This window comes from Macaca mulatta, chromosome 3 (assembly GCF_049350105.2).
Source record: "Macaca mulatta isolate MMU2019108-1 chromosome 3, T2T-MMU8v2.0, whole genome shotgun sequence".
NCBI classification, from domain to species: Eukaryota; Metazoa; Chordata; class Mammalia; order Primates; family Cercopithecidae; genus Macaca; species Macaca mulatta.
In genome coordinates, this window is record NC_133408.1 from 18,299,984 (window position 1) to 18,323,093 (window position 23,110).

The 23,110-nt window shown below is 40.7% G+C and overlaps 1 protein-coding gene and 1 non-coding gene across 4 annotated transcripts in view; one reads left to right on the plus strand and one right to left on the minus strand.

The window, feature by feature from the left end:
* Nucleotides 1-15,126: 15,126 nt before the first annotated feature.
* On the plus strand, nucleotides 15,127-15,340 carry LOC114677310 (small nucleolar RNA U3). Its single transcript, XR_003728580.2, has one exon. It is a non-coding gene; the product is annotated as a small nucleolar RNA U3 (small nucleolar RNA).
* A 4,496-nt stretch (nucleotides 15,341-19,836) lies between these two features.
* Nucleotides 19,837-23,110, minus strand: part of MAP3K7CL (MAP3K7 C-terminal like) — a 44,678-nt gene continuing 41,404 nt past the window's right edge. For all 3 annotated transcript variants that reach the window (XM_015133060.3, XM_015133062.3, XM_028845385.2), the window contains one exon: nucleotides 19,837-21,009. In XM_015133060.3, the coding sequence (XP_014988546.1) occupies nucleotides 20,829-21,009 (181 nt within the window). In that variant the 3' untranslated portion in view covers nucleotides 19,837-20,828. The remainder of the gene's footprint in view (nucleotides 21,010-23,110) is intronic.

Below are 23,110 nucleotides of genomic sequence, written 5' to 3' on the forward strand. Positions count from 1 at the left end.
TGTCACAGTTTTTATTATTATTGCTGTTATTATCATTGTGATTATTATAGAGGGGGATCTGTGAGTTATAAAGAGATTGCTGGTAGTTGGATAATTTACCCAAATCATTCCAAATGCTTATATTGTATTTCATGGACCATGTACAGAAAATAGAATGACAGTACCGTTTTTGTGTCAAATTGTAATTAGTTAATGCCATGCCCTCAAAAGAAACCTTGATTTTTATGTTATTATCCAAAATGAATTTCATTGCCAAACTCTTGAATCTTTGACCTGTGGGAGATAAAAATATGTCTGTTTGGCATAAAGATTATTTTGAACTGATGATTTTGAGAAACTGCAGACACAGGAGAAGCTCTGAAAACAGCGTAAAAGTTACCCTTATGTGAGAAAAATTTATATCTGTAAAGGAAATCTCCATTTGTAAGTGTCTTCCTCTCTGTACCAGGATGAGAAGGATGACTAAATCATCAGAGACTCAGTGGAGAAGGTACCAATTTAGATCTGCATAACAAACTTTACCTATGCTTACTGTGTTCTCCTGGACATCTCACCATAAATGGCCTTCCCCTCACCCTTCTGTCTTTGTTTCAGTGGAAGATAGAATTTAAACCTGAATTCCAAGCCATGTCTTTGAGATTTGCTCATTTCTCTAAGTTTCTCCCAGGTATACAGAAGATATACATGTTATGAAACATCGGTTTTTCCCTCGTTAATCAGTCTTTTGTTGCAGGAATCTGCCCCAGCTAAAAGATATGCAGAGTAGAGAGAAATGTTTCCCCCTACAGCCCCCAGTACTTAATTTTATTCACTAATTTCTGGATCTTGATTTATTAATCATTAAAAAGGTGCCAGATGCACCAAAATCACCCTGATAGAGAAAGAACATGTAGAGAAAAAGGGTGAAAGACTTTGTCTCACTCATCCATCTGGGTTATCTGTGCCTTTGTTTGCCTCTGACTGGTCTATTTCACAACTCTTTAGACACAGAAGTTACGTTGGAGAAAATTGATTGGAATGCAAATAATCTCTGTCCATGAAAATGCAAATTGGGTTTGTGTGGATATTGACCAGTTTTGCCAGTTTTGCATGTGTTTGTAAATGCATTTCACATTCCTTATTTGACCATAAATGTGTGGTTCTCTTTCGAACTCCTTGCAACATCTATTTATCACCGTATTAATTCCTGTGTTAAATAAAATCTTTAACACCTGTTTATTTTATATTGCATGAAAGTTGTAATTTTATCCTCATTTAAAACATATTCTTTAATGAATATAAACAGCAAACTTACATGATTCATTGAGGAACACATCTGAAATTCAAACATGTTCCTTTCCTTGCAAGTTTTCTCTCCAAGGCCAGAATTGCATCCTTCCTGTGTCATCCATATAGTCATTGTCAAAGAATCAGTCAATCAAAGATGGCTTTGTAAGCTTGCTGAGTAAATAACAGAGTCCTGGACATTTTTGAATAGCTTTTTCTGTTCAGCCAAAAACGACTTGCAAGCGAAGGCACGATGGCTCACGTCTGTAATCTCAGCACTGTGGGAGGCTGAGGTGGGCGGATTGCTTCACCTCAAGAGTTCAAGACCAGCTGGGAACATGGTGAAACCCCAACTCTACCAAAAATACAAAATAAAAATAAAAATTAGCCCAGTGTGGTGGTGCACGCCTGCAGTCCCAGGTACTCGGGAGGCTGAGGTGGGAGGATCACTTGAGCCCGGGAGGCAGAGGTTGCAGACAGCCGAGATTGCACCACTGCACTCCAGCCTGGGCGACAAAGTGAGACCCCGTATCAAAAACAAACAAAAAAAAAAAACAAAAACAACCTGCCAAGCTTCTAAGGCAACCTGTTGTTCCCAGTGGTTACTCCGATTTACTGGTGGTGAATCCATAGGCGTCTGCAGCAACTTCAATTCTTGCCTCCAGAGAAGAAAGAATTCGACTGAGGGGCATAAAGCAGAAAAATAGACCAAGGCAAGTTTTGGCACAGGAGTGGAAGTTTATTTAAAAGTCTTTAAAACAGAAAAGAAAGTTCACTTGTAAAAGACCCAAGAAGGTGCCTGAAGGTCAAAAAGAGAGCTTTAACCTTGATCCTAGAGCTTTACAGGCTTGCCTCTTTCCCGTGATTCTTCCCTTAGGGTGGGCTTCCCGCATGCGCAGTGGCCTCCTTACGTCTGGGAACTGAGCGCACAGGGAGTTTAGGAAGTTGTATCCAGGCCCTTCTGATCCTGCCTTCCTTTTTTTCTGGTGGAGTGTCCCCGGAAGGTCATACTCCGCCAACTTGTCTCTTTGTGTACAGGCCCAGGAAGCTGCTTTCCCTGGCATCTGCATTCAATTAACACTTTAATGTTAACAGCTGTGGATCATCAGGAGCTTGTCCCTCCCTGGCGCTGGCTGCTGAATTATCATTGCTAGAGAGTCAGTGTGATAATTGTCAAACCATCCCCGGACATTCCTAGTGGGTGGGGGAAGAGCCCTCTCCTGCCCCACTTATGCCTATCTAACTACCTGTAACAATACAAGTAAGTTGCTAACACTTCGTAAGTAAGCATTACCAAAAGGAAAGTGAGATCTGTTTAGGGGGCTTCTTGGAGAGAAGACTTGCGAACAAAATTTGGTTTAAAAGAGGATAATATTAGTTCACCTCATCAGAGTGTATGCAAAACAAACTCTTCAATGTTTTTATTAAAATTTGACTAATGTCTTTTGAGACACCAAAATTTTGAAAATTTTTGTTTTTAGTTTTTATTTTTACAATTGTATTTTAAAAATTATAGGAACACAACTGTTCAGCAGCTTTTCTCTGGAGAGTATGTTGCTAAAATTTTAGGCCTTTCTTTTGACTGAATTTAATTTTATGTAATTACAGACTTTAGTATTTTATAGCTATAATACCATTCCAGTTATGTAAGTAATATTTTATGTAATTGAAATAATTATGTGGGAGGAATTTAGTCAACTCAACTGTATGACCATTCATGTAGTTTATAGAATGATAAAAAAAGTTTTAGACGTATTTCTATGTGAATGTGTAGTGTTTTGGCAAAAACAGCACCAAACTATAATCATGTAAGTAGCTGAAGGTTTTAATGATTTAATGAAGATTTAATTATTTAATTTAATTTAATAAATAATCTCCATTTAATAAATATGACTAATGATGTTTGTGGTAGCAAGTATAAGAATTTGTGTTTGTTGGCCGGGTGCGGTGGCTCACGCCTATAATCCCAGCACTTTGGGAGGCCGAGGTGGGTGGATCACCTGAGGTCAGGAGTTCGAGACAAGCCTGACCAACATGGAGAAACCCTGTCTCTACTAAAAATACAAAATTAGCCGGGCGTGGTGGTGCATACCTATAATCCCCGCTACTCAGGAGGCTGAGGCAGGAGAATCGCTTGAACCCAGGAGGCAGAGGTTGCTGTGAGCCAAGATGGTGCCATTGCACTCCAGCCTGGGCAACAAGGGCAAAACTCCGTCTCAAAAAAAAAAAAAAAAATTTGTTTGTTATCAATGTGATTAGTGTGGAACATTTAAAAAAAGGTTACAGAAACCTAATGAGAGCTTATTAGGATGAAATACGTGTGTTTTACAAACTATTAATATTTCTCTTGTGAATATGTTTCATGCATTGCCTGTTATTAACCTTATTAGAAAATGAGATCATTTTCATCAATCACCACTCAAGCATCATCTCCTTCCAAAGCCACCCTTGATGTCCACAAGACAGAATTAGATGCTCCCTCCTGTCTGTTCCCACAGTGAATCTGCCATAACTGCATCATAACTATTGTTTATCTGTGAGTACCTATCTATAGGTGTGGTAAATGGAAACAAAATAGATGTTGAAGTCAAACCAGATTTGAATTTCAAAATAACCAATTGCTAGTTGAGTGATCATAGATGAGCAAATAAACATTGTGAAATTCAGCAAGATGCACATTAAAATCATCATGGTATATACCATAGTATTATAGTATTGTTGTGAAAATTAAGAGAAATAACATATGTTGCCACCTGGAACACAGTAGGTGCCCAACTTTATTATATAAACATTTCCCCCTCTTCTTAGATTACAAATAAGCTATTTATATCTGTTTTATTCCATATTTACTATATAATGCTAAACATGTTATAACAGAAGAGAAAGATGAAAATTACAAATGCCGTAGAAGTTAATAACATTTCCCACACCATCACATCTTGTTTTGATAAGTCATCATTAGTTTTCACTTTTCCCTCAACTTTGCTAGACATGCTGTTTTGACACCAGTGTTTTTTAAAAAAATGCAAACATTGAGCAATGTATGACCCTTGCAAAATGCTCCTGGTGTTTCTTCTTCACTATTTCCAGAGAGAGACTAATGTTCAAGCCTAATTAACTAGGTAAGGATAAAACGTTGGCCCAGGCAGAAAGATCTAGTTCTGCTTGTTCACAAAGTGTGGCCAAGGCAAAGGGGGCAGGGTGCCCAGAGACTGAGGCTTTGGAACATATGGAGTCACCAAGCCCTACCCAACCCTCTAGTTGGGTTTCTCACCACCCTTTCACACTCTGGCCAAACCAGACATCAGCCAGTCTCTGATCCTGCCACAGTCTCACCTTTTCATTTAAGGTTTCTTCTACCAGAACTGCACCTCCTCATATTTTGTCTTGTGATCTTTGTAACTCAACTCAGTTCTATCTTTTCCAGAAAACATTTCCCAAACCATTTACCTTTCTCTAATACCTCCATTCCATCCCTGAAAAAATGCAAACACAAAAACAAAAGCAATCTCTTACGGCCCCAGTTCTTCTCATTCAGGGTTGATAAAATACAGGATATCCAATCAAATTTGAATTTTAATAAGCAATGAATATTTTTTGGTATTAGTATCTCCCAAATAGTCCATGAGATATATACATACTATTTGTTGTATGTTCTGCCTGAAATTCAAATTTAACTGGGCATCCTGTATTTTTATTTGCTAAATATGGCAATGCTATTCTCTTGTCTTGTGTTGTAGTACTCTCTTATGTCACATGTCTTGTATTACACCGTTATTCACAATTGTTACTAGACTACACGTTCTCTGAAGCCAGGAACAGTGTTCAATTTTTTGGTTTCACCACAACCTCTACCTCACCCTTCGTGATGCCCCCTTACCGAATACTCAGCTCAGTGTCTTAAATGTTGTTGGGAGTACAGGAATCAAGTCCTCATTCATTCTTTCATTCTCTCTTTCACGTAGCAAATATCTACTAAGCTTGCAGTTTCTGGGGATATGACTTTAAACAAGAAACAGCTATTGTCATGAAGGAGCTCCCAACTCATTCAGGAAAACAGACATATCAGAAAGCAATTTCGTTTTATGGAGCCTCACTCTGTCGCCCAGGCTGCAGTGCAATGGCGCGATCTTGGCTGGCTGCAACCTCCGCCTCCTGGGTTCAAGCGATTCTCCTGCCTCAGCCTCCCAAGTAGCTGGAACTACAGGCCCCCACCATCATGCCCGGCTAATTTTTGTATTTTAAGTAGAGACGGGGTTTCACCATGTTGATCAGGCTGGTCTCGAACTCCTGACCTCGTGATCCACCCGCGTCGGCCTCCTAAAGTGCTGGGATTACAGGTGTCAGCCACCGCGCCTGACCAGAAAGCAATTTATATCAGTGACATAAGTTCTAGAGTAGGGTGACATGAGGACACAGGGGAAAGGCACCAAGCCCAGTCTTTAGGGGTTAAAGGAGACTTCTGGGGAGGAAGTAACAGCAAGACAGAGACCTAAGAGTTAACAGGAGTTATTAATAATAAGGTGATGGCAGAGAGCGAAGACATTCCACACAGAATAGTTGGGAAAAAAAAACACTTGAAATAGAAAATGTGGCATTAATATTTGATTGATTAATCAAATCTTCCTTTTAGCTCAAGCTTGTTCTGACTCATGCATGCAATGTCTTTGAGGCCTCGAGCCTCTTCTTCACATTTTTTTCTCAAGGAATTCAGCAATGACAGTTCTTATTTCCCTTGCCACATCTGCCTTCTCTAAGCTCTAGGCTGGTTTTTATCCCCCATCCTTGGTGTAGTCTAAACTACTTCTTCAAGAATTTAGAGCTGAATGTGACCAGCTGTCTGGGCCCACCTCACCCTTCTCCTATTCAGTCTCACTCTGTCTGCTCCATCCAGTATTCTCCTGATTTTTTCCTCAGTTTACTCCTTCCAACTCCTGTTGCCTCACTGAGGCTGATGTCTATGACCATTGCTGCTTTCTGATCCACTCTTGTGTCACTCACTCAGTCTTCTGCATTTCCTACATGACCAAACCATATTCCACATAGTAGTGCTGATGGCATTCATAGGCTTCCAACTTTAAAAGTGCAATCACAAGAGAAAATAAATCACATCTCTGACAAGAAGGACTAAAAGTATAGGAAGAAACTCTCAGATGAAATCCACTTTAAAAAGCTGCTTCTAAACCAATGTCCTGCCAGGGGCACTGGCTCACGCCTGTAATCCCAACACTTTGGTGGGCTGAGGCGGGTGGATCACCTGAGGTCAGGAGTTCAAGACCAGCCTGACCAATATGGTGAAACCCTGTCTCTGCTAAAAATACAAACTAAGAGCTGGGCATGGTGGTGAGTGCCTGTAATCCCAGCTACTAGGGAAGCTGAGGCAGGAAACTCACTTGAACCGGGAGGCAGAGGTTGCAGTGAGCCAAGATCGCGCCATTGCACTCCAGCCGGGGCAATAAAAGCAAAACTCCATTTCAAAAAAATAATAAAAATAAAAATACTACAATGTCCTTTGTAGTAATCAGTCATTTGTAGTCATCTTTGCAGTCCTAACCTGTGCCTAGCATGAAGCAACCACCTAATGCAAGAATTTACATCTAATTAAATCTTTCGTTCTAATTAAACTTTGTTCTAATTAATCTTAAGTTATGGCCAGGTGTAGAATTAAACAAACGATGAACAGTAGCTAACTTTCTGTACCAAGTATGAAACCAGAAATTTTAAGTGCTCTACAGAGTTGTGACAACAGGAGATCTGCGATACCTTAATTTCATGTGTCAACTTGACTGGGCCACGGGGTCCCCAGGTATTTGGTCAAACATTGTGGGTGTTTCTTGGGGGTATTGTTGAGTGAGATTGGCATTTCAACAGGCAGACTGAATAAAACAGATTGCCCTTTCCAGTGTGGGCGGGCCTCATCCAATCATTTGAAGGCCTGAATAAAACAAAAAGACTGGCCGGGCGCGGTGGCTCAAGCCTGTAATCCCAGCACTTTGGGAGGCCGAGGCGGGCGGATCACAAGGTCAGGAGATCGAGACCACAGTGAAACCCCGTGTCTACTAAAAATACAAAAAATTAGCCGGGCGCGGTGGTGGGCGCCTGTAGTCCCAGCTACTCAGGAGGCTGAGGCAGGAGAATGGCGGGAACCCGGGAGGCGGAGCTTGCAGTGAGCCGAGATCGCGCCACTGCACTCCAGCCTGGGCAACAGCGTGAGACTCCATCTCAAAAAAAAAAAAAAAAAAAAAAAAAGACTACTGTCCCCTAAGTAAGAGAGAATTCTGGCTGCCTGGCTACCTTCAAATTGGGACATCAGCTCCTCCTCGATCTTGAGCCTGCCAGCGTGGGTCTCTAGCCAGGCTTGCTGACTCACCTCCAGATCTTTGAACTTGCCCACTTTCATAATCATGGGAGCCAGTTCCTCACATGTAATTCCACTCACTCATTCTTCTGCATTTCCTACATAACCAAACCATATTCCATGTAGGAAATTTATATACATCCTATTGATTTTGTTTCTCTGGAGAACCCTGACACTGATAATAGAGTAATGCAGGAAATAAAGCAATCAGAAGGTACTTTGATTCGAATACATGCCTTTAATTTGCCTTATAAATCTTTTACAATCCAGATATATACCATCTCCCTTGGTAATTAGTTCATCTGTGCTACATGTGAATGACTTAATTCTTACAGGTCATTTTTTCATATTCAATCTTAGGATCTTTGAAGAATACTCTCAATTTATTGATACTAATCCATTGGCTGCAAATAGCCACACAAATGTTCACCACATGCATATACAGGACTACGAAGCTTTGTATGATATGGGGTTGTATTAGGTTAAGTCAGAAAATAGGGAAAGGGGTTGTGAGTGCTGATATTCAGAAATAAAAATGGAAAAAACTTAGGTTAAAGCCAATTAATTCTCATCAGACCCTGTCGTGTTTCATAGTGTTGTACATAAGTAAAGTTTTGGAAAAAAACAGAAGAGTTGGGGACTTGGATGGGGAGGGGAGGAGGTAACAGTTTTGTAAGGAATTCAGGGACATCAAAGTACTAAATGTATGATGTTGAGCAGCATCTGCATCCTAGCTCTGCTACCTGTGCAGTTACACAGAGTCCTGCACTCAGGAGGACCCTGAATTGGCCTTAAAGCTCTGTCACTATCTTGAGATTCTTAATATTTTTTGAAACAAAGGACCCCAAATTTTCACATTGCACTGGGCCCCGCAAATTATGTAGTTGGTCTTGCCGCTAAGTAAAACTTTCTTAAGTTTAGTAACCAATTAAAAGTCAAAAGTAAATGTTTATTCAACTTTCTACCTAATGATTACTTTGATGTCCTAACAATAGCAAACCAGACTGAGGCTCCATACTCCCATGCTCTCCCTGCATATGGAAAGAACAGTTGGCAAGAGATGGCTGAGCAATAACCATCAAGAGCTTTGGATAAGTGGTTCTTGTACAGAACTTGAGAGAACTTGAGAAGACAGGCAAGTTCCTATCGTCAGTTCTTATAAGAGCGTGGATAGCTGCTTCTGAAATCAAGGACTAGACCTCTTATATTATAGTGACATTGCCCCTAGATTGAAAATCCCCGATCTAGGAACTGAGGAAGGTAATTTGGCACTATTGTCAAAACTTTTCTTTATCATCCTTCACCCTTGACTCTGTCTAGTATAAGAAAAAGGAAATGCCAACAATTTGGGAGTTTATTACTTGCGTACAAAAGTAATCACCATTACTCCAGGGATTAAGGTAGACCAAATAGCCTGTTTCCATGTTTTGCGCATGCGCGCGCACACACACACACAATCATATAAACACAAACATATATCAATGGACAAAGTGCTATTTATAGAGATATTATATTTAAAATAATCTGGATAGATAGTAAAAATGAAGGAATTTGGAAATGATTAGTATCTTTCATAAGCTTTCATCTGATAGGACAGAGGAAGGCACTATACTCAATTTAATAAATGGAAGACCTAAACTGCTAAAATGACAATACTCTTGATCAGCTCCTGAAATAAAATACTGCACCAACATTATTGCTGACTCACAACTGCCCTGAATGACTTGAACTCCACTCCTGCAGCAAAGTCCTTTAGCTCCACTCCCATACATTTCACCCTGTATACTCACTCTCTTTCTTCCATACTAAGTTCCAGACAATAGGATTGTATTAGTCAGTGTTGTCCAACGAAACAGAACCAACAGATAGAGAGGTGACTGATGACTGACTGATATAGATAGATAGATAGATAGATAGATAGATAGATAGATAGATAGATAGACAGATATCAATATATAACAAGGAATTGCCTCATGAGATTATGAAGGCTGACAAGTACCAAAATCTGCAGCCAGCAAGCAGGAGACCCAGAAGAGCCATGGTGTAGTTCCAATCCAAAGGCTAGGAGGCTCAAGATCCAGGAGGAGACCAATATTTTAGTTTGGGACAGAAGGCAAGAAAGAGTCCATGTCACAGGGTCAAGGCAGTCAGGCAGGAAGAGTTCTCTTTTACTTGTAGGAGGGTCAACCTTTTGTTCTCTTCAGGTCTTCAGTAGATTGGATGAGGCCCACCCACATTAGGATGTAAAATATGCTTTTCTCAGTCTGCCAATTCAATTGTTATTCACATCTAAAAATACTCTCACAGACACATGCAGAATACTGGTTGACCAAATATCTGGGCATCCTGTGGCCCGGTCAAGTTAATACATAAAATTAACCATTTCAAGCATGTAACTGAAAGTATCTTGTGCCAGCTTCCAAGACAGACAGCCACCCCACTGCTTCAGACCCTTCTTTGTTCCTTCCTCCTCCGGTTGCCTGGAACATATATGCCGCCATCTTGGACCATGAGATTAAGGAACATTGCTCAATCACGGCAAAGAAGTTTGAGGCCCTGGAGATTTTATGGAGAAGAGCCTCTATTTCAGCCCAGGACTACACATCCCAGTCTTTTGCATGAGAGAAAAGGAAACTTCCACCTTGTTTAAGTCACCATTATTTGGTAGGTTTTTGTCCTTCACAAGTAATTCTAATCCTAACTCATGTAACTCCCTTTCACTCCCACTGCACACAACAGGGTAGAATTACAGACTGCACAATAAATTAGATAAAATACCTATGATCAGAAAGGGAGAAAATTGTGAAAAGCCCATCAACTCTACAGGGAGGGTAATTTGTATCCTCACGGTAATATTTGCACAGTCTTTCACAACATTACTTCATTTCTTGCCAAAACTAACCTTGAGAAGCAGACAGAGCTAAAGTTTTTATCCTCATTTTTCTCTCTGAATAATCTAGGATTGTCCCTGCTTAGATGATAATTTGGTTTTAATTGATTCTTCATATTAAGCTAAGCAAAACCAGTATCAAGTGAACAATGTAATAGCTTATTAAATACAATGCTATTACTTTGCAAACATTTATAGAGAGCTTTAAAACATCTTTATAAATATAAATTTAGTCTTAAAGCAAGATTATGAAGTAATAGTAAAATTTCACTTTAACATGATAGACACCAAAATGACTTTTTAAAATTTAAACTGCATTTCAATGGAAACTTATGGTCACAGTGAAACAGAATATTGGGCCGTTTCTTTGTTGTGACGGTTTTTAAATAAAGCAAGGAGAAACACTATTATTGTTGTCACAATGCATGTTAGCATTAAGTCCCAGGAGAAATCCTAAAGCTGTGAGAACTATTTAGCTTTCTTTTAATCCAGTGTTTTTTAAACTTCGACTATGAAACAGTGTTTATCTTTGTTTGTTTGTTTGTTTGTTTGGAAATACTTAACACTTCAAACATTTGTGTTGAAAGAACAAGGTTTCAGAAATGCTATACCATATTCAAGTTCTAATTCTAATATCTTTAGTGAGAAGGAATTACCATATCTATAAAAATACGGGTTGCCCAGTTAAAACTGAATTTCAAATGAACAACAACTCTTTAAGCATAAGTATATCCTGTGCAATATTTGGGATATACTTACACTTAAAGAATTGTTGTTCTTTATATCCCAAATATTGCACGGGATATACTTAAAAAAAAAAAAAAGTTTGTCTAACTTCTGAAATTCAATTTTAACTGGGTGCCTGTCTTTTCCCTGGCAACCCTACTGTCTTAGTCCATTTTGTCCTGCTATGATAGAATACATGAGACTGGGTAATTTACAAAGGAAAGAAGTGTATTTAGTCCACGGTTCTACAGGGTGGGAAGTTCAAAAGTATGGCCATGGCTTCTGGTGAGGGTGTTCTTCTGTGTCGTAACATTGCAGGACAGAGAAGGTCAAAGGGGAAGCAGACAAGTGAGAAGAGAGAGGATCAAACAAGAACAGGAACCTTGCTTTATAATAACTCACACTTTAGGGAACTAATCCATTCCCACAAGAACTAATGCAGTCTCATGAGAGCAAGAACCCACTACCTAGAAAACTGCATTATTCATAAGGCCATGTCCCTGGCCCAAACACCTCCCACTAGGCCCCGCCTCTCAACACCACCATATTCATGATCGAATTTCAACATGAGTTTTGGTGGGGACAGACAAGCCATATCCATAGGACCTACCTTTGATCCATTCCTAGGGACAAACAATTGCTAGTGCTTCTGATTCAGATTTCCAGACATTTAATGGGGCTTTACCACTAGACAAGATCCCATTATTAACATCACAGGCCTGGCCAGGTGCGGTGGTTCACACCTGTAATCCCAACACTTTGGGAGGTCGAGGTGGGTGGATCATCTGAGGTCAGGAGTTCAAGACCAGCCTGGCCAACATGGTGAAACCCCATCTCTACTAGAAAAAAAATACAAAAAATTATCTGGGCGTGATGGTGCACGCCTGTAATCCCAGCTACTAGGGAGGCTAAGGCAGGAGAATTGCTTGGACCCAGGAGGTTGCAGTGAGCCACCACTGCGCCAGTGCATTCCAACCTGGGTGACAGAGCAAGACTCCATCTCCAAAAAAAAAAGTCACCGACCTGGCCATCCTGCTTTCTTTTCTGAAGCATTTCCATCTCTTTCGTTTGTCCATGGTCTGTACCCAACACTATCCATGTTCCCCTGCAGATCCATTCTCCACCCTTTCACTCTGCTCTGTACTCTGAAAGACTGGTTGTATGGACCCCAGCAACCAAGCTCCCTTGTTCTCTGGTTTGTACTTGGGCTTGGCCAGTGGGAGCCACCAGGAGAGGATGGAAGGACAGAAGGAGAGAGAAATTTTCTGCTAAGCCCTAGGTCAGCTGTGGCCCAGGTCCCTCATCAAAATACAAGTTTGTGAGGACGTCAGTGGTCCTTTGCTTGCCCTTGAAAGCCTAGGGAAGACTTCCTGAAGTAGTCACCCCAAGGACCTCATCAACCCTTCTTATTTCCCTTAACTCTTCCTCTAACTTTATAATAATCCCTTCATTACGTTCTCTTTTTATCACCCCTTCTTAAGGGTGCTCCTCTTTCCTCCCAAGATGCTGACTAATACAGCGTAAGACTGAGATGCAGGGTAAATGGAGATTCCCTACTTGAACCTTAATCCTGAATCTCAAACTCACACCTAGTTTTGACAAACAGTCCTACTTGGGGAGTTTTAACACTTGACTAATAATAAAGAGGTCGTTCGTTTCCCATTTCTAGATAGGCTACTTAAAGATCAACAAAAGCCATTCAGTAGGCTTAATATAAACTATTGTTATTACCAGCACTTGTGTTATTTGGAGGTGGGAGTCAGCATACTTAAGTGCTGTTGACACTTACCTCTCTCTACTTTATAGAAAAGGAGATCATATAACCAAATCCGTATTTGCCCGCAGATCACAGTGACTCTATGGTGAGCCTTGTGTCTTGCTGTCTTTTGTTTCTCGTTTTTTGGGTTTCTTTGCCTGGGATCTGAGATCTGACCAGCACGTTCATACTGTTAGTTTCCAGCACTCACAAATCCCTAAGATTTATTTGGCAAACTAGATGTTGTCAGAATACTTAGGGTGAGATACAATAACCATTTAAATGATAAACAAAAACAAACAAAAAAGAATCCATCCTAACTTACCCAGGACCAATTTCTTGCTGTTATTTTCCCAGCTATTTTTAAATAATCAAATCACTGTAGTATCTATGGTATTTTAGAGATTGCAAGGTCTGTGAGTCATATCCTTATTTACAGGAATGATGGGAGAAAGTCAGCTTGTTCAGCATTTACTCCATTTATGAGAAATGTGCAGGCAAAGAAGCAGCTGGGGGAAATGCTGTTTCGTGTATCATTTCACCTTGTCCTACAATCTCTTTCCCTTTCACTTTTCAGGACTCAGACCTGAGAGAACAGTCACTGCCCAGACATGTTCAGTGACAGATACAACAGTAAAATATTTTGCAAAAGCAAATTCCTCCTCTTTTGCTGTAGAAAAGCTTGGTTTCTCCTTCATACACACGGAGTCCTTCTGCTCATAATGCTGGTCCTAAACGCCTTAATCCAAAAGCAGCCAATAAGAAGTTTTTAAAAGTCCATCTCCTTAGGGAAAAACTTTGTTTTCCAGTTTGTGTGACTCAGATCATCAGCTCATGGTCCTTGTCACAGCCCCAGTCATCTACGCGTCAGCACCGCCCCTTTTATCTCCGTCTTCAGCACTGCCTGAGAAGTACACACAAACGACCGAGCAGAGACATTTTCCAAGTTTCAGAGAAAAATGAAAAGATACGCTTTTAACGCTGGAACTGAATACTCTCTTAAGCATGAATTTTTCTTCTAAGGAGGATTTGTTTGTAATTATGAGAAATTAAGGAATATATTCCCAGTGAATTAAAACATAGGAGATTAGAACTGGAAGGGTATTCAGGGAATCTAGAAGTTCATGCTATCTGCTTTGTGAGTGATTTCATCTCTCACTTTGTACATTTCCTTTTCTATGTTCATGTTTGATGCGAGCTGCATTCCCAGCTCCGATTATTCTCATTCTTTAAAAATAAGAGGCGCTGGGCGCGATGGCTCATGCTTGTAATCCCAGCACTTTGGGAGGCCGAGGCGGGCGGATCACCAGAGGTGGGGAGTCCAAGACCAGACTGACCAACATGGAGAAACCCCGTCTCCACTAAAACTACAACAAACTAACTGGGCATGGTGGTGTGTGTCTGCAATCCCAGCTACTCGGGAGGCTGAGGCAGGAGAATTGCTTGAACCCGGGAGGGGGAGGTTGCAGTGAGCTGAGAACGTGCCATTGTACTCCAGCCCGTGCGACAGAGGGAGACTCCATCTCAAATTAAAAAAATAAAAAATAAAAAAATAATAATGATAGGCCAGGTGTGGTGGCTCATGCCTATAATTCCAGCACTTTGGAAGGATAAGGCGGGAGGATTGCTTGAGCCCAGGAGTTCAAGACCAGCCTGGGCCAACAAAGTGAGACCCCCATCTTTACAAAATATTTTTTAAAATAACTGGGCCTGGTGGTGCATTCCTGCAATCTGAGCTACTTGGGAGGATCGCTAGAGCCCAGGAGGCCGAGGCTGCAGAGAACCGGGATCACACGACTGCACTCCAGCCTGGGTGACAGAGCAAGACCCTGTCTCAATAGATAGATAAATAAATAAATAAAACAGAGAGGTGAAAAATACGGTTTTAAGAGTTCTGTTTAAGAGTATTCTGTTCCCATATGGAGTTTGTCAGCTCTAAAGCGGTAAAAAACAAGACGGATTGTAGACATTTTCATAAAAAGCAGGATTATTTGGTGTCACCCAATTAAATATGTTAATGGTCACAGCGGAGGCCGACTCAATCTGCCTTTTATTCTGCCAAGCTATTTGATACTGCTGAGGGCTTACCTATTTCCTGAGGAGAAAAATAGTCATTAAAATGACCTTACAAAGACAATGCTTGCAGGGATCATTTCTATAGCCCACTGCTAGAGAAGTTTCCCTGAACATGTGGAACACCAGAAACCACAGGCGGCGGTGCAGCGCTCTCTCCGGAGGCTGACACTGGCTCTGGGAGCTGCTTCACTGCAACTCCATTTGCCATTGAGAACCGTTTCGCTCTTCCTCTGGGAAAGTAAGAGAGAGAAGATGCAGTCTGAGGGGGTTCCCTTCTTGTAATACAAAATAATAACAACCATTGAGGACATCGCAAGTAAAATGTGTGTAACAACCCCATCTAAACAACCCTATCATCTTTCTACTATCGGTCTACCTAAATATGTATAGTATGAATAACCCTAGATAGCACTCTAATCAACTTAAGTTAGGTAACTTAGAAAACCCTTTTTTTTTTTTTTTTTTTTCCTTTTGAGACTGAGTCTTACTCTGGCGTGCTCAGGCTGAAGTGCAGCGGCGTGATCTCGACTCACTGCAACCTCCACCTCCTGGGTTCAAGTGATTCTCCCATCTCAGTCTCCCAAGTAGCTGGGATTACAGGCACACCACCATGCCCGGCTACATTTTTTTTTTTTTTTTTTTTTTTTAGTAGAGATGAGGTTTCACCATATTGGCCAGGCCGGTCTCAAACTCCTGACCTCAGGTGATCCATGCACCTTGGCCTCATGAAGTGCTGGGATTACAGGTGTGAGCCACTGCGCCCAGCCAGAAAACTCTTAAAACATGCTATCCTAGCAAAAAATATGTTACCCCTGTAATATGCTTAAAATTCTCCAATGGCTTTTCTTTGCTTTTAGGCCAACATTCTTAATGCGATCTTCAAGTTCTTGCCCTATTCTACAACTGTACCTTATACTATATTCTCCCTACCACTTCATGCTCAGCCATCCTGGCCTTCCTTCAGGTCTTTGAGCATGCCCCAGGGCCTTTGCACGTGTTTTCACTCTGTCTATGTTGTCTTCCTCCACCTGCCTTCTTTGCCTCTTTAGTTCTTACTCATCCATTAGATCTTAGCTCAGTAGACACTACATTAAGAAGCCATCCCAGACTCCCTCATCTCAGTAAGATTCCGTGTTTGTTTGTTTGTTTGTTTGTTTGTTTGAGATGAAGTTTCACTGTTTTTGCCCAGGCTGGAGTGCAATGGCGTGATCTCGGCTCACTGCAACCTCTGCCTCCTGGGTTCAACCGATTATCCTGCCTCAGCCTCCCAGGTAGCTGGGATTACAGGCCCACCACCACGCCCGGCTAATTTTTGTATATTTAGTAAAGACAGGGTTTCACCATGTTGGCCAGGCTGGTCTTGAACTCCTGACCTCAGGTGATCCACCTGCCTCAGCCTCCCAAAGTGCTGGGATTACAGACGTGAGCCATCGCGCCTAGCAAGATTCTGTTTTTAAGGTGCATTCATCAACTACATTTTGTCACTTATCTCACTTATGTGGTTGTCTTCATTATCTCTGGCTGCAAAACAAATCACCCCAAACTTAGCAGCTTAAAACCAGTATTATTGCCTCAAATTTCCTGAGAATTGGCAACCAGGGGCAGTTTAGCTGGGTGGTTCTGACTCAGAGACTTTCATGAGGCTGCACTCAAGATGTCAGCCAGACTGCACGTTTGAAGTCTTGCCTGGGACTGGCAGATCTGCTTCCAAGTTCACTTATGTGGCTGTTGGCCGAAGGTGTCAGTTCCTTACCCTGTGGCCTTCTCCATGGCAGCGGGCTCACCCCAGGGCAAGTGATCCAAGAGAGAGCAGGTGGGAAGGAAGCTCCAATGTCTTTCATGACCTGGACTTAGAAGTCACATGTTGTCACTGCTGCTTGATTCTATTTGTCAAAAACATGTCTTTAAGTCCAACTGACATTAAAGGGGAGAGAAATGAGGTTCTACCTCTTATGGGAACTTTTTGGTATGTTTTAAAACAACCCCATTTGGGTATTTAGATAAATAGCTACCTCGCTTACTAGACTAAGGGTTCCTTGAGAAACCAATAGAACCCTTGTTTCTAGTGTTCACTTTTGTGTCCCTGGTATCTTCCAGGATGCCTGGCAGAGTGTGGACATTCAATAAATATTGACTATATGAATTAATGAATGAATGAAACTTTGCACTTGAATCCCAGCTCTGAGAACTTTCTACAAATTATACAACATTAGTTTCTGGTTTTGGAGAAAAGGAATAATCACAGCTGTCTCTCGGGTGGTTAAAACAATACAGCCTATACAAAGCACCTAGTATAGTCTGGCACAGAAGGGGGTCATTCTTTCTCTTCCTCTTCCTTGCCTCAATCACACATGCAATCCATCTGAAGCCCTGCGGAGCCTACTTTCCCTTATGTCTTTCCCATCCCTCTTAGTCTGTTACTCCCTTTCAATTGCTGCTGCTCTTAGACTTGCCTTGCACATGCTTTTCTATTAGCCTTCTATCAGTTTCCTGTGCCTCTATTCTCTGTCTGGTGCAATCCATCCCTAAATGTGCTAGGACCACATCATCTTTGTCATTTTTACATCTTCTATTGCTGTTGCTCTGCCCCGCACTAGCTAAGTGTACAATAAATTTTTGTTGAATAGAATTTCAGTTCCACATCTCTTTTATTTAGTTCCTTACTTGCACTAAGTTAATCATACACTCAAACCCAGGTACCAGGATGAGATAGAGATACATGCCCTGCCCATACCAAAGGTTATAAATTTTCTAGCTACGTGTAACCACATTCTTCTCATGTCTACACAAAATAAATGGCCCATAAATGGCAAATTCTTCAGTACAGCGATTACAGAATATAATGTGAGTTACATTTTCTCTTAATTCTATCTCTAAAGCAAGCACTTTCATCCTAATACTATACTACTACTAACACCATAATACTTCTGTGCTCGTTTTTATGCTCTATAATATTGTCATTATTGCTAATAGCAAGAATATCGCAAATATAATTGAAGATAGAAAATTCTTAAATGGTCCGCATTATATAGATAATATGCAGTGGTAAATAAGATTAGTGGAAATTTGTCAAATTAATAAAAAAAAAAAGACAGATAACATAAGAAATTCCATCTTCTGACATAAGATTTCTCTGACATGCTACAAAAGTAGATGATATTTTCATATTCTAATGAATAAAAATCTGCTTAAAATATATACACCTAGGGAAATGCTTGCTTTCGAGTCACAAACATATATCTTTTGGAGACAGTAAAAAGTCAAGCTAACACCAGCAAAGATAAGAAAACTATCAGTGACTCCTTAATGTAATAATAATTGTGCTCAAATATTTTTACTTTGTTAAACTATTTTCATTCTGGTAAAGCAAAGAGATTTTGGAGCCATATTTCCCAGCTTCCCATTTTCTAGAAGGGACTGTGACTGCTTGAATTCTGTAAATATATGCAATTGTCTTCAGATGAGCAGTGTCCAAAAACTAATCTTATGTTAAGGATGAGTAATTTACCTTTCTTCCTCCCATTCTGCTAACTTTGTATTTGTATTAACTTAGTGAACAAATCCTCCCTTATACTGGTGTTTATTAGCGTTATACTAAAAAGAAGAGGCAGGTTACCGAAACAGAAGGTTCTTCCAGAATACTAGAGACTTCCACCTTTGGTCAAATGTTAAAGCAGTGTAAGGGTGAATAGGCTCACATAACCTGAAAACTTTGAGGTCTATCAAAAAGCTTCATTTCACAAATGAGGAAATTGAAGATCAACATGCATAAGGGCCTCCCAGCTCTGCACCACGTGGCAAAAAACCTGTGGCCCTGCACCGTGCCTCCCTTCACATTTGACCAAACTGTCCCGAGACTTGTCTATCCCACAGCACATCAATCTCAGCACTATTGTCACATTGTGGCGTACAACTCTTTGTTGCAGGTGCTGTTCTGGGCAGGATGGTTAGCAGTATCCTGGACTCGGTCCTCTAGATACCGGTAGCACCCCCTCATGCTAGCTGTGGCAACAAAAACTTTTTTCCAGACACTGTCAAAGGTCCCCTGGGGGCAAAATCACCCCGTCTGAAAACCATTGGTTTATCTGAGGTCGTCCTGTTTTAATGAATTATTCCTTTTTTCTGTTTTTTGGGCAAGTATCGCAAGATACAAATGCATCACATTGAGTATTGAAGCTCTGAGTTATTTATATGAGAAATCACAGTCTTTCTAAGAAATGGGACTTTAGGCCAGGTACGGTGGTTCACGCCTGGAGTCCCAGCACTTTGGGAGGCGGAGGTGGGCAGATCATCCAAGATAAGGAGTTCGAGACCAGCCTGGCCAACCTGGTGAAACCCCATCTCTACCACAAATACAAAAATTAGCCAGGCGTGGTGGCAGGCACCCGTAATCCCAGCTACTTGGGAGGCTGAGGCAGGAGAATTGCTTGAACCTGGGAGGCAGAGGTTGCAGTGAGCTGAGATCTTGCCACTGCACTCCAGCCTGGGCGACAGAGCGAGACTCCATGAAAGAAAGAAAGAAAAGAATGAAAAGAAAGAAGGAAGGAAGGAAAGAAGGAAGGAAGGAAGGAAGGAAGGAAGGGAGGGAGGGAGGGAGGGAGGGAGGGAGGGAGGGAGGGAGGGAGGGAGGGAAGGAAGGAAGAAATGGAACTTCGCTTCTTTTTTTTGGTATATGCAAATACAGCTAAGAACCAGTTTCGGACCAGGGCTAGGTCATCCCAACGTCTAGCACAAAGGAGGTGAAGAAAAGAGCAAACTAGAAACTGTCAGTTTTGATCCATGTTTAATGAAAAAGAAGTTACATGAATAGAAATGGACATAAAACAAAGAATTCAATTTGAGAAAATGTGGTGATAGGTAGAACAAGGAGAAATCGTTTTCATTCTGAATTTACTCGCATATTCCTATTAGCTGTTACTGATCTAAAACATCTCCTTAAATCCAAAACAATAGTTACAAGTTCACTGATGTTTTCAAGGGCACTCACCCAAATAATGTCCAAACAATCTTTTTCCATGTCCCCCCTCCCCCCAGAACACACACAGGCAAAGGCAGAGATGTTTACTGTAAGGTCACATGGCGTGAAGCAAATGCAACCTTATCTGTCTATTATTACAACAGCTAGTTAGCATTGGCAAATGTGCTTTGGTTACAAACACAGTTTCTGCTAATAATTTCATGAAGAAGCTTTTAGGATATGTGACCATTTATTCTCAGTACAATCAATCATTGAAGAATAAAAATCAGAGTACAAAAGCTTATACTCTGGTGAATATAAATACATGCAGAGAAGTTTCTGAGAGTTTAAATTTGAGCATATTTGAAATATTAAAGGCATGAAATTTTAAAAATACACATGTGAAACTACAGTGAACATGTTACGGGTTTGTTGCGTGGCTTAACTCTGCTCAGCCCATGATTCTTAGCTGGGTCAGTCAATATTCTATTTTTATCGTTTTCTACCCTGTTGTACGGCATGATCATATCTTCCTAAAAAAGAAAAATATATATATCTTTGGAAAAGAATTCTGATCTCCAAAAACATGTACTAGTAATAGTTTCACATTAATGATCTCATTTAAAATATCCCTTCTCTCAAGCTAGAAGCTGGCAAGCAGTAAATTCATCATAGACAGTTGCCATGTGGGTAACACAGAGAAGCAATAGATCTGACTCGTTATTCGTTTAAAATAAAAATCTTTTGGCCAGCACAGGGCAGTCATCAACCTCGTATGCTCACACTGAAAAACTGAAAGTTAGGATGAGCCCTGCCTCTTCTGATACTGTATTCGAAGTTTCTCCAGTTGTTCCACACATTGAGACTGGGCCAACCTCAACGTCCGATTCTCCTCCGTCAGAGCCTCGAATTCCCGAACCAGCTCAGCAGCATCCACCTTCTCCTTTTCTGCCTGATCCAACTTGGCAATGAGCTCCTTCCTGAAGATTCAGGGTACAGGGCAGGAAGAAGCACAGAATTCAACGCAAACAAATTAAATTACTCAGTAATAGCATGACGGAAGTAGAATGATTCATTCTGTTCTTCTGAATTGTTTCCCATCCTTACTTGCCTCCAATGACTTTTATTTGTCCAGCTTTGCAAGTTTTATGTCCCATTTATTCTAGTATCTCTACTAGACACTTCCAAAATACTAACTATACACCAAAAGTCCTATAGGTTAATAGTCAAAAACATGATCATTTTAAGAATACAAAAAATTGTGAAAATAATAATTTAGAAAAAAATCTGTGTATAATTTTTCATAATTTAAGATGCTGCCTGTTGTCTCGTAGGGAGGACAACTATAGTTTTCTCTCGGCTGAGTCTTTGTCCCCCAAATTCATTGTTATCTTCCTTTGTTTCCTATATCGGAGTTGAACAAATCTCCAACAGACTTCTTTGAACTACAGAATCCCAACTCTGTCCTTGTAGATATTACCTCCTATGTCTTTCCCTAATCCTTACACACATGTTGCAGCCCAAATTAACAAAACGATGTGTCCACATTTGATGCTGGCCTGACTCTAGAATTGAGGAAGCAGGCTGAAGGTACTGTAGGAAAACTGTAATGACAACACTTTAAAGAAACTCAGTTCTTAGTTAATATTTGTAAATAATTCATTGAGGTAAATACACACAATAAGAACTAAAGGCTGGGCACAGCGGTTCACATCTGTAATCCCAGCACTTTGAGAGACCTAGGCAAACGGATTGCTTGAGTCCCGGAGTTTGAGACCATCCTTGGCAACATAGCGAGACACCGTCTCTACAAAAAATTAGGAAATCAGCTGGGTATGATGGCTGACAACCGTAGTTCCAGCTACTCGGGAGGCTGTGGCAGGAGGATCACTTGAGCCTGGGAGGTTGAGGCTGCAGTGAGCTGTAATTGTGCCACTATACTCCAGCCTGGGCAAAAGAGTGAGATCCTGTCTCAAAAAAGTAAATAAATAAGTAAAGTAATGAGTTAAAGATCTTCAGTCCGTGTGTAGATTTAATAAACATGACAACTCAAAGGATACCAGGTCTGCCTCCCGTATGGAGGTCAGGTAATCCTAACCTAGACAAAATCTAACTGAATTCTCCTTTGCCTCATATTTCTTCCTCCTCTGTAGGGCAAAAAACAGTTGGTAAATGTCCTTCAGATACAGAGTTTTCTAGATGGGTTTTCCAAAGGGAAGGTTTTGCACTGCTGGTGTTAACGTTAGATGACTGTAGGTTGTACTGAAAGCTTTATTAGATTTTTGAATTAAATTAAATAAATGTGTATTTTTAAATACAAACCAACACATCTAACCCATGACTTCAAAGATCTTATGCCCTAAAAGGAGGCTAACTAGAAGAAGATCTACGTAAAGATGACGCACAAAAACAGTTGGAGTCAATAATAATGTAGATGTGGAAGTATCTGGAAGTTACTTCATGATCATTCACAGAAGTTGTACCCAAATGACCAAAGCTTGGGACACACTGCCACCAGTCTCAGTCCCAAGCCTTCTCCTCCTAGGCTCCCCCTACCCTGCAAAGCTCCTGAGGTTTTATGGTTGTGTTCCTAGGCAATGGTTTCGAACCCTTGTTTTAAAGTAGTAATAACATTGCCTTAGCATAAAATACATGCAAATACTATCTTCCTTACATTCTTTCATCACTACAGTTGGCCACATTTCTAAAAGCCTCTCCTCTTCCTTCTTCCACTGATCAGATACTGATCTGACACAACATAATATGAAAAGAAGAAAGGAAAGTACATACATTCCCGAAAAGCAATAATATTCAAGTTTATATTGGAAATAAGCCTGTGGCCACTGGGAACAAGGGGCAGTGGGGGTTGCTCATCAAAACACAGCCTGTAATGTTTCAATAATCCAGAGCTAGAAAACAGCCTGACCATCTCATTCAATTGGGTTTCCAAACATGTTTTATTATAGAATACTATTAGTTAAAAAAAAAAATTGAACACAAACCCAGACTACTTCTACATATGTCTGCATATTCATTCATAAATTATATACCTGCCAATATATTACATACATTATAAAGCAT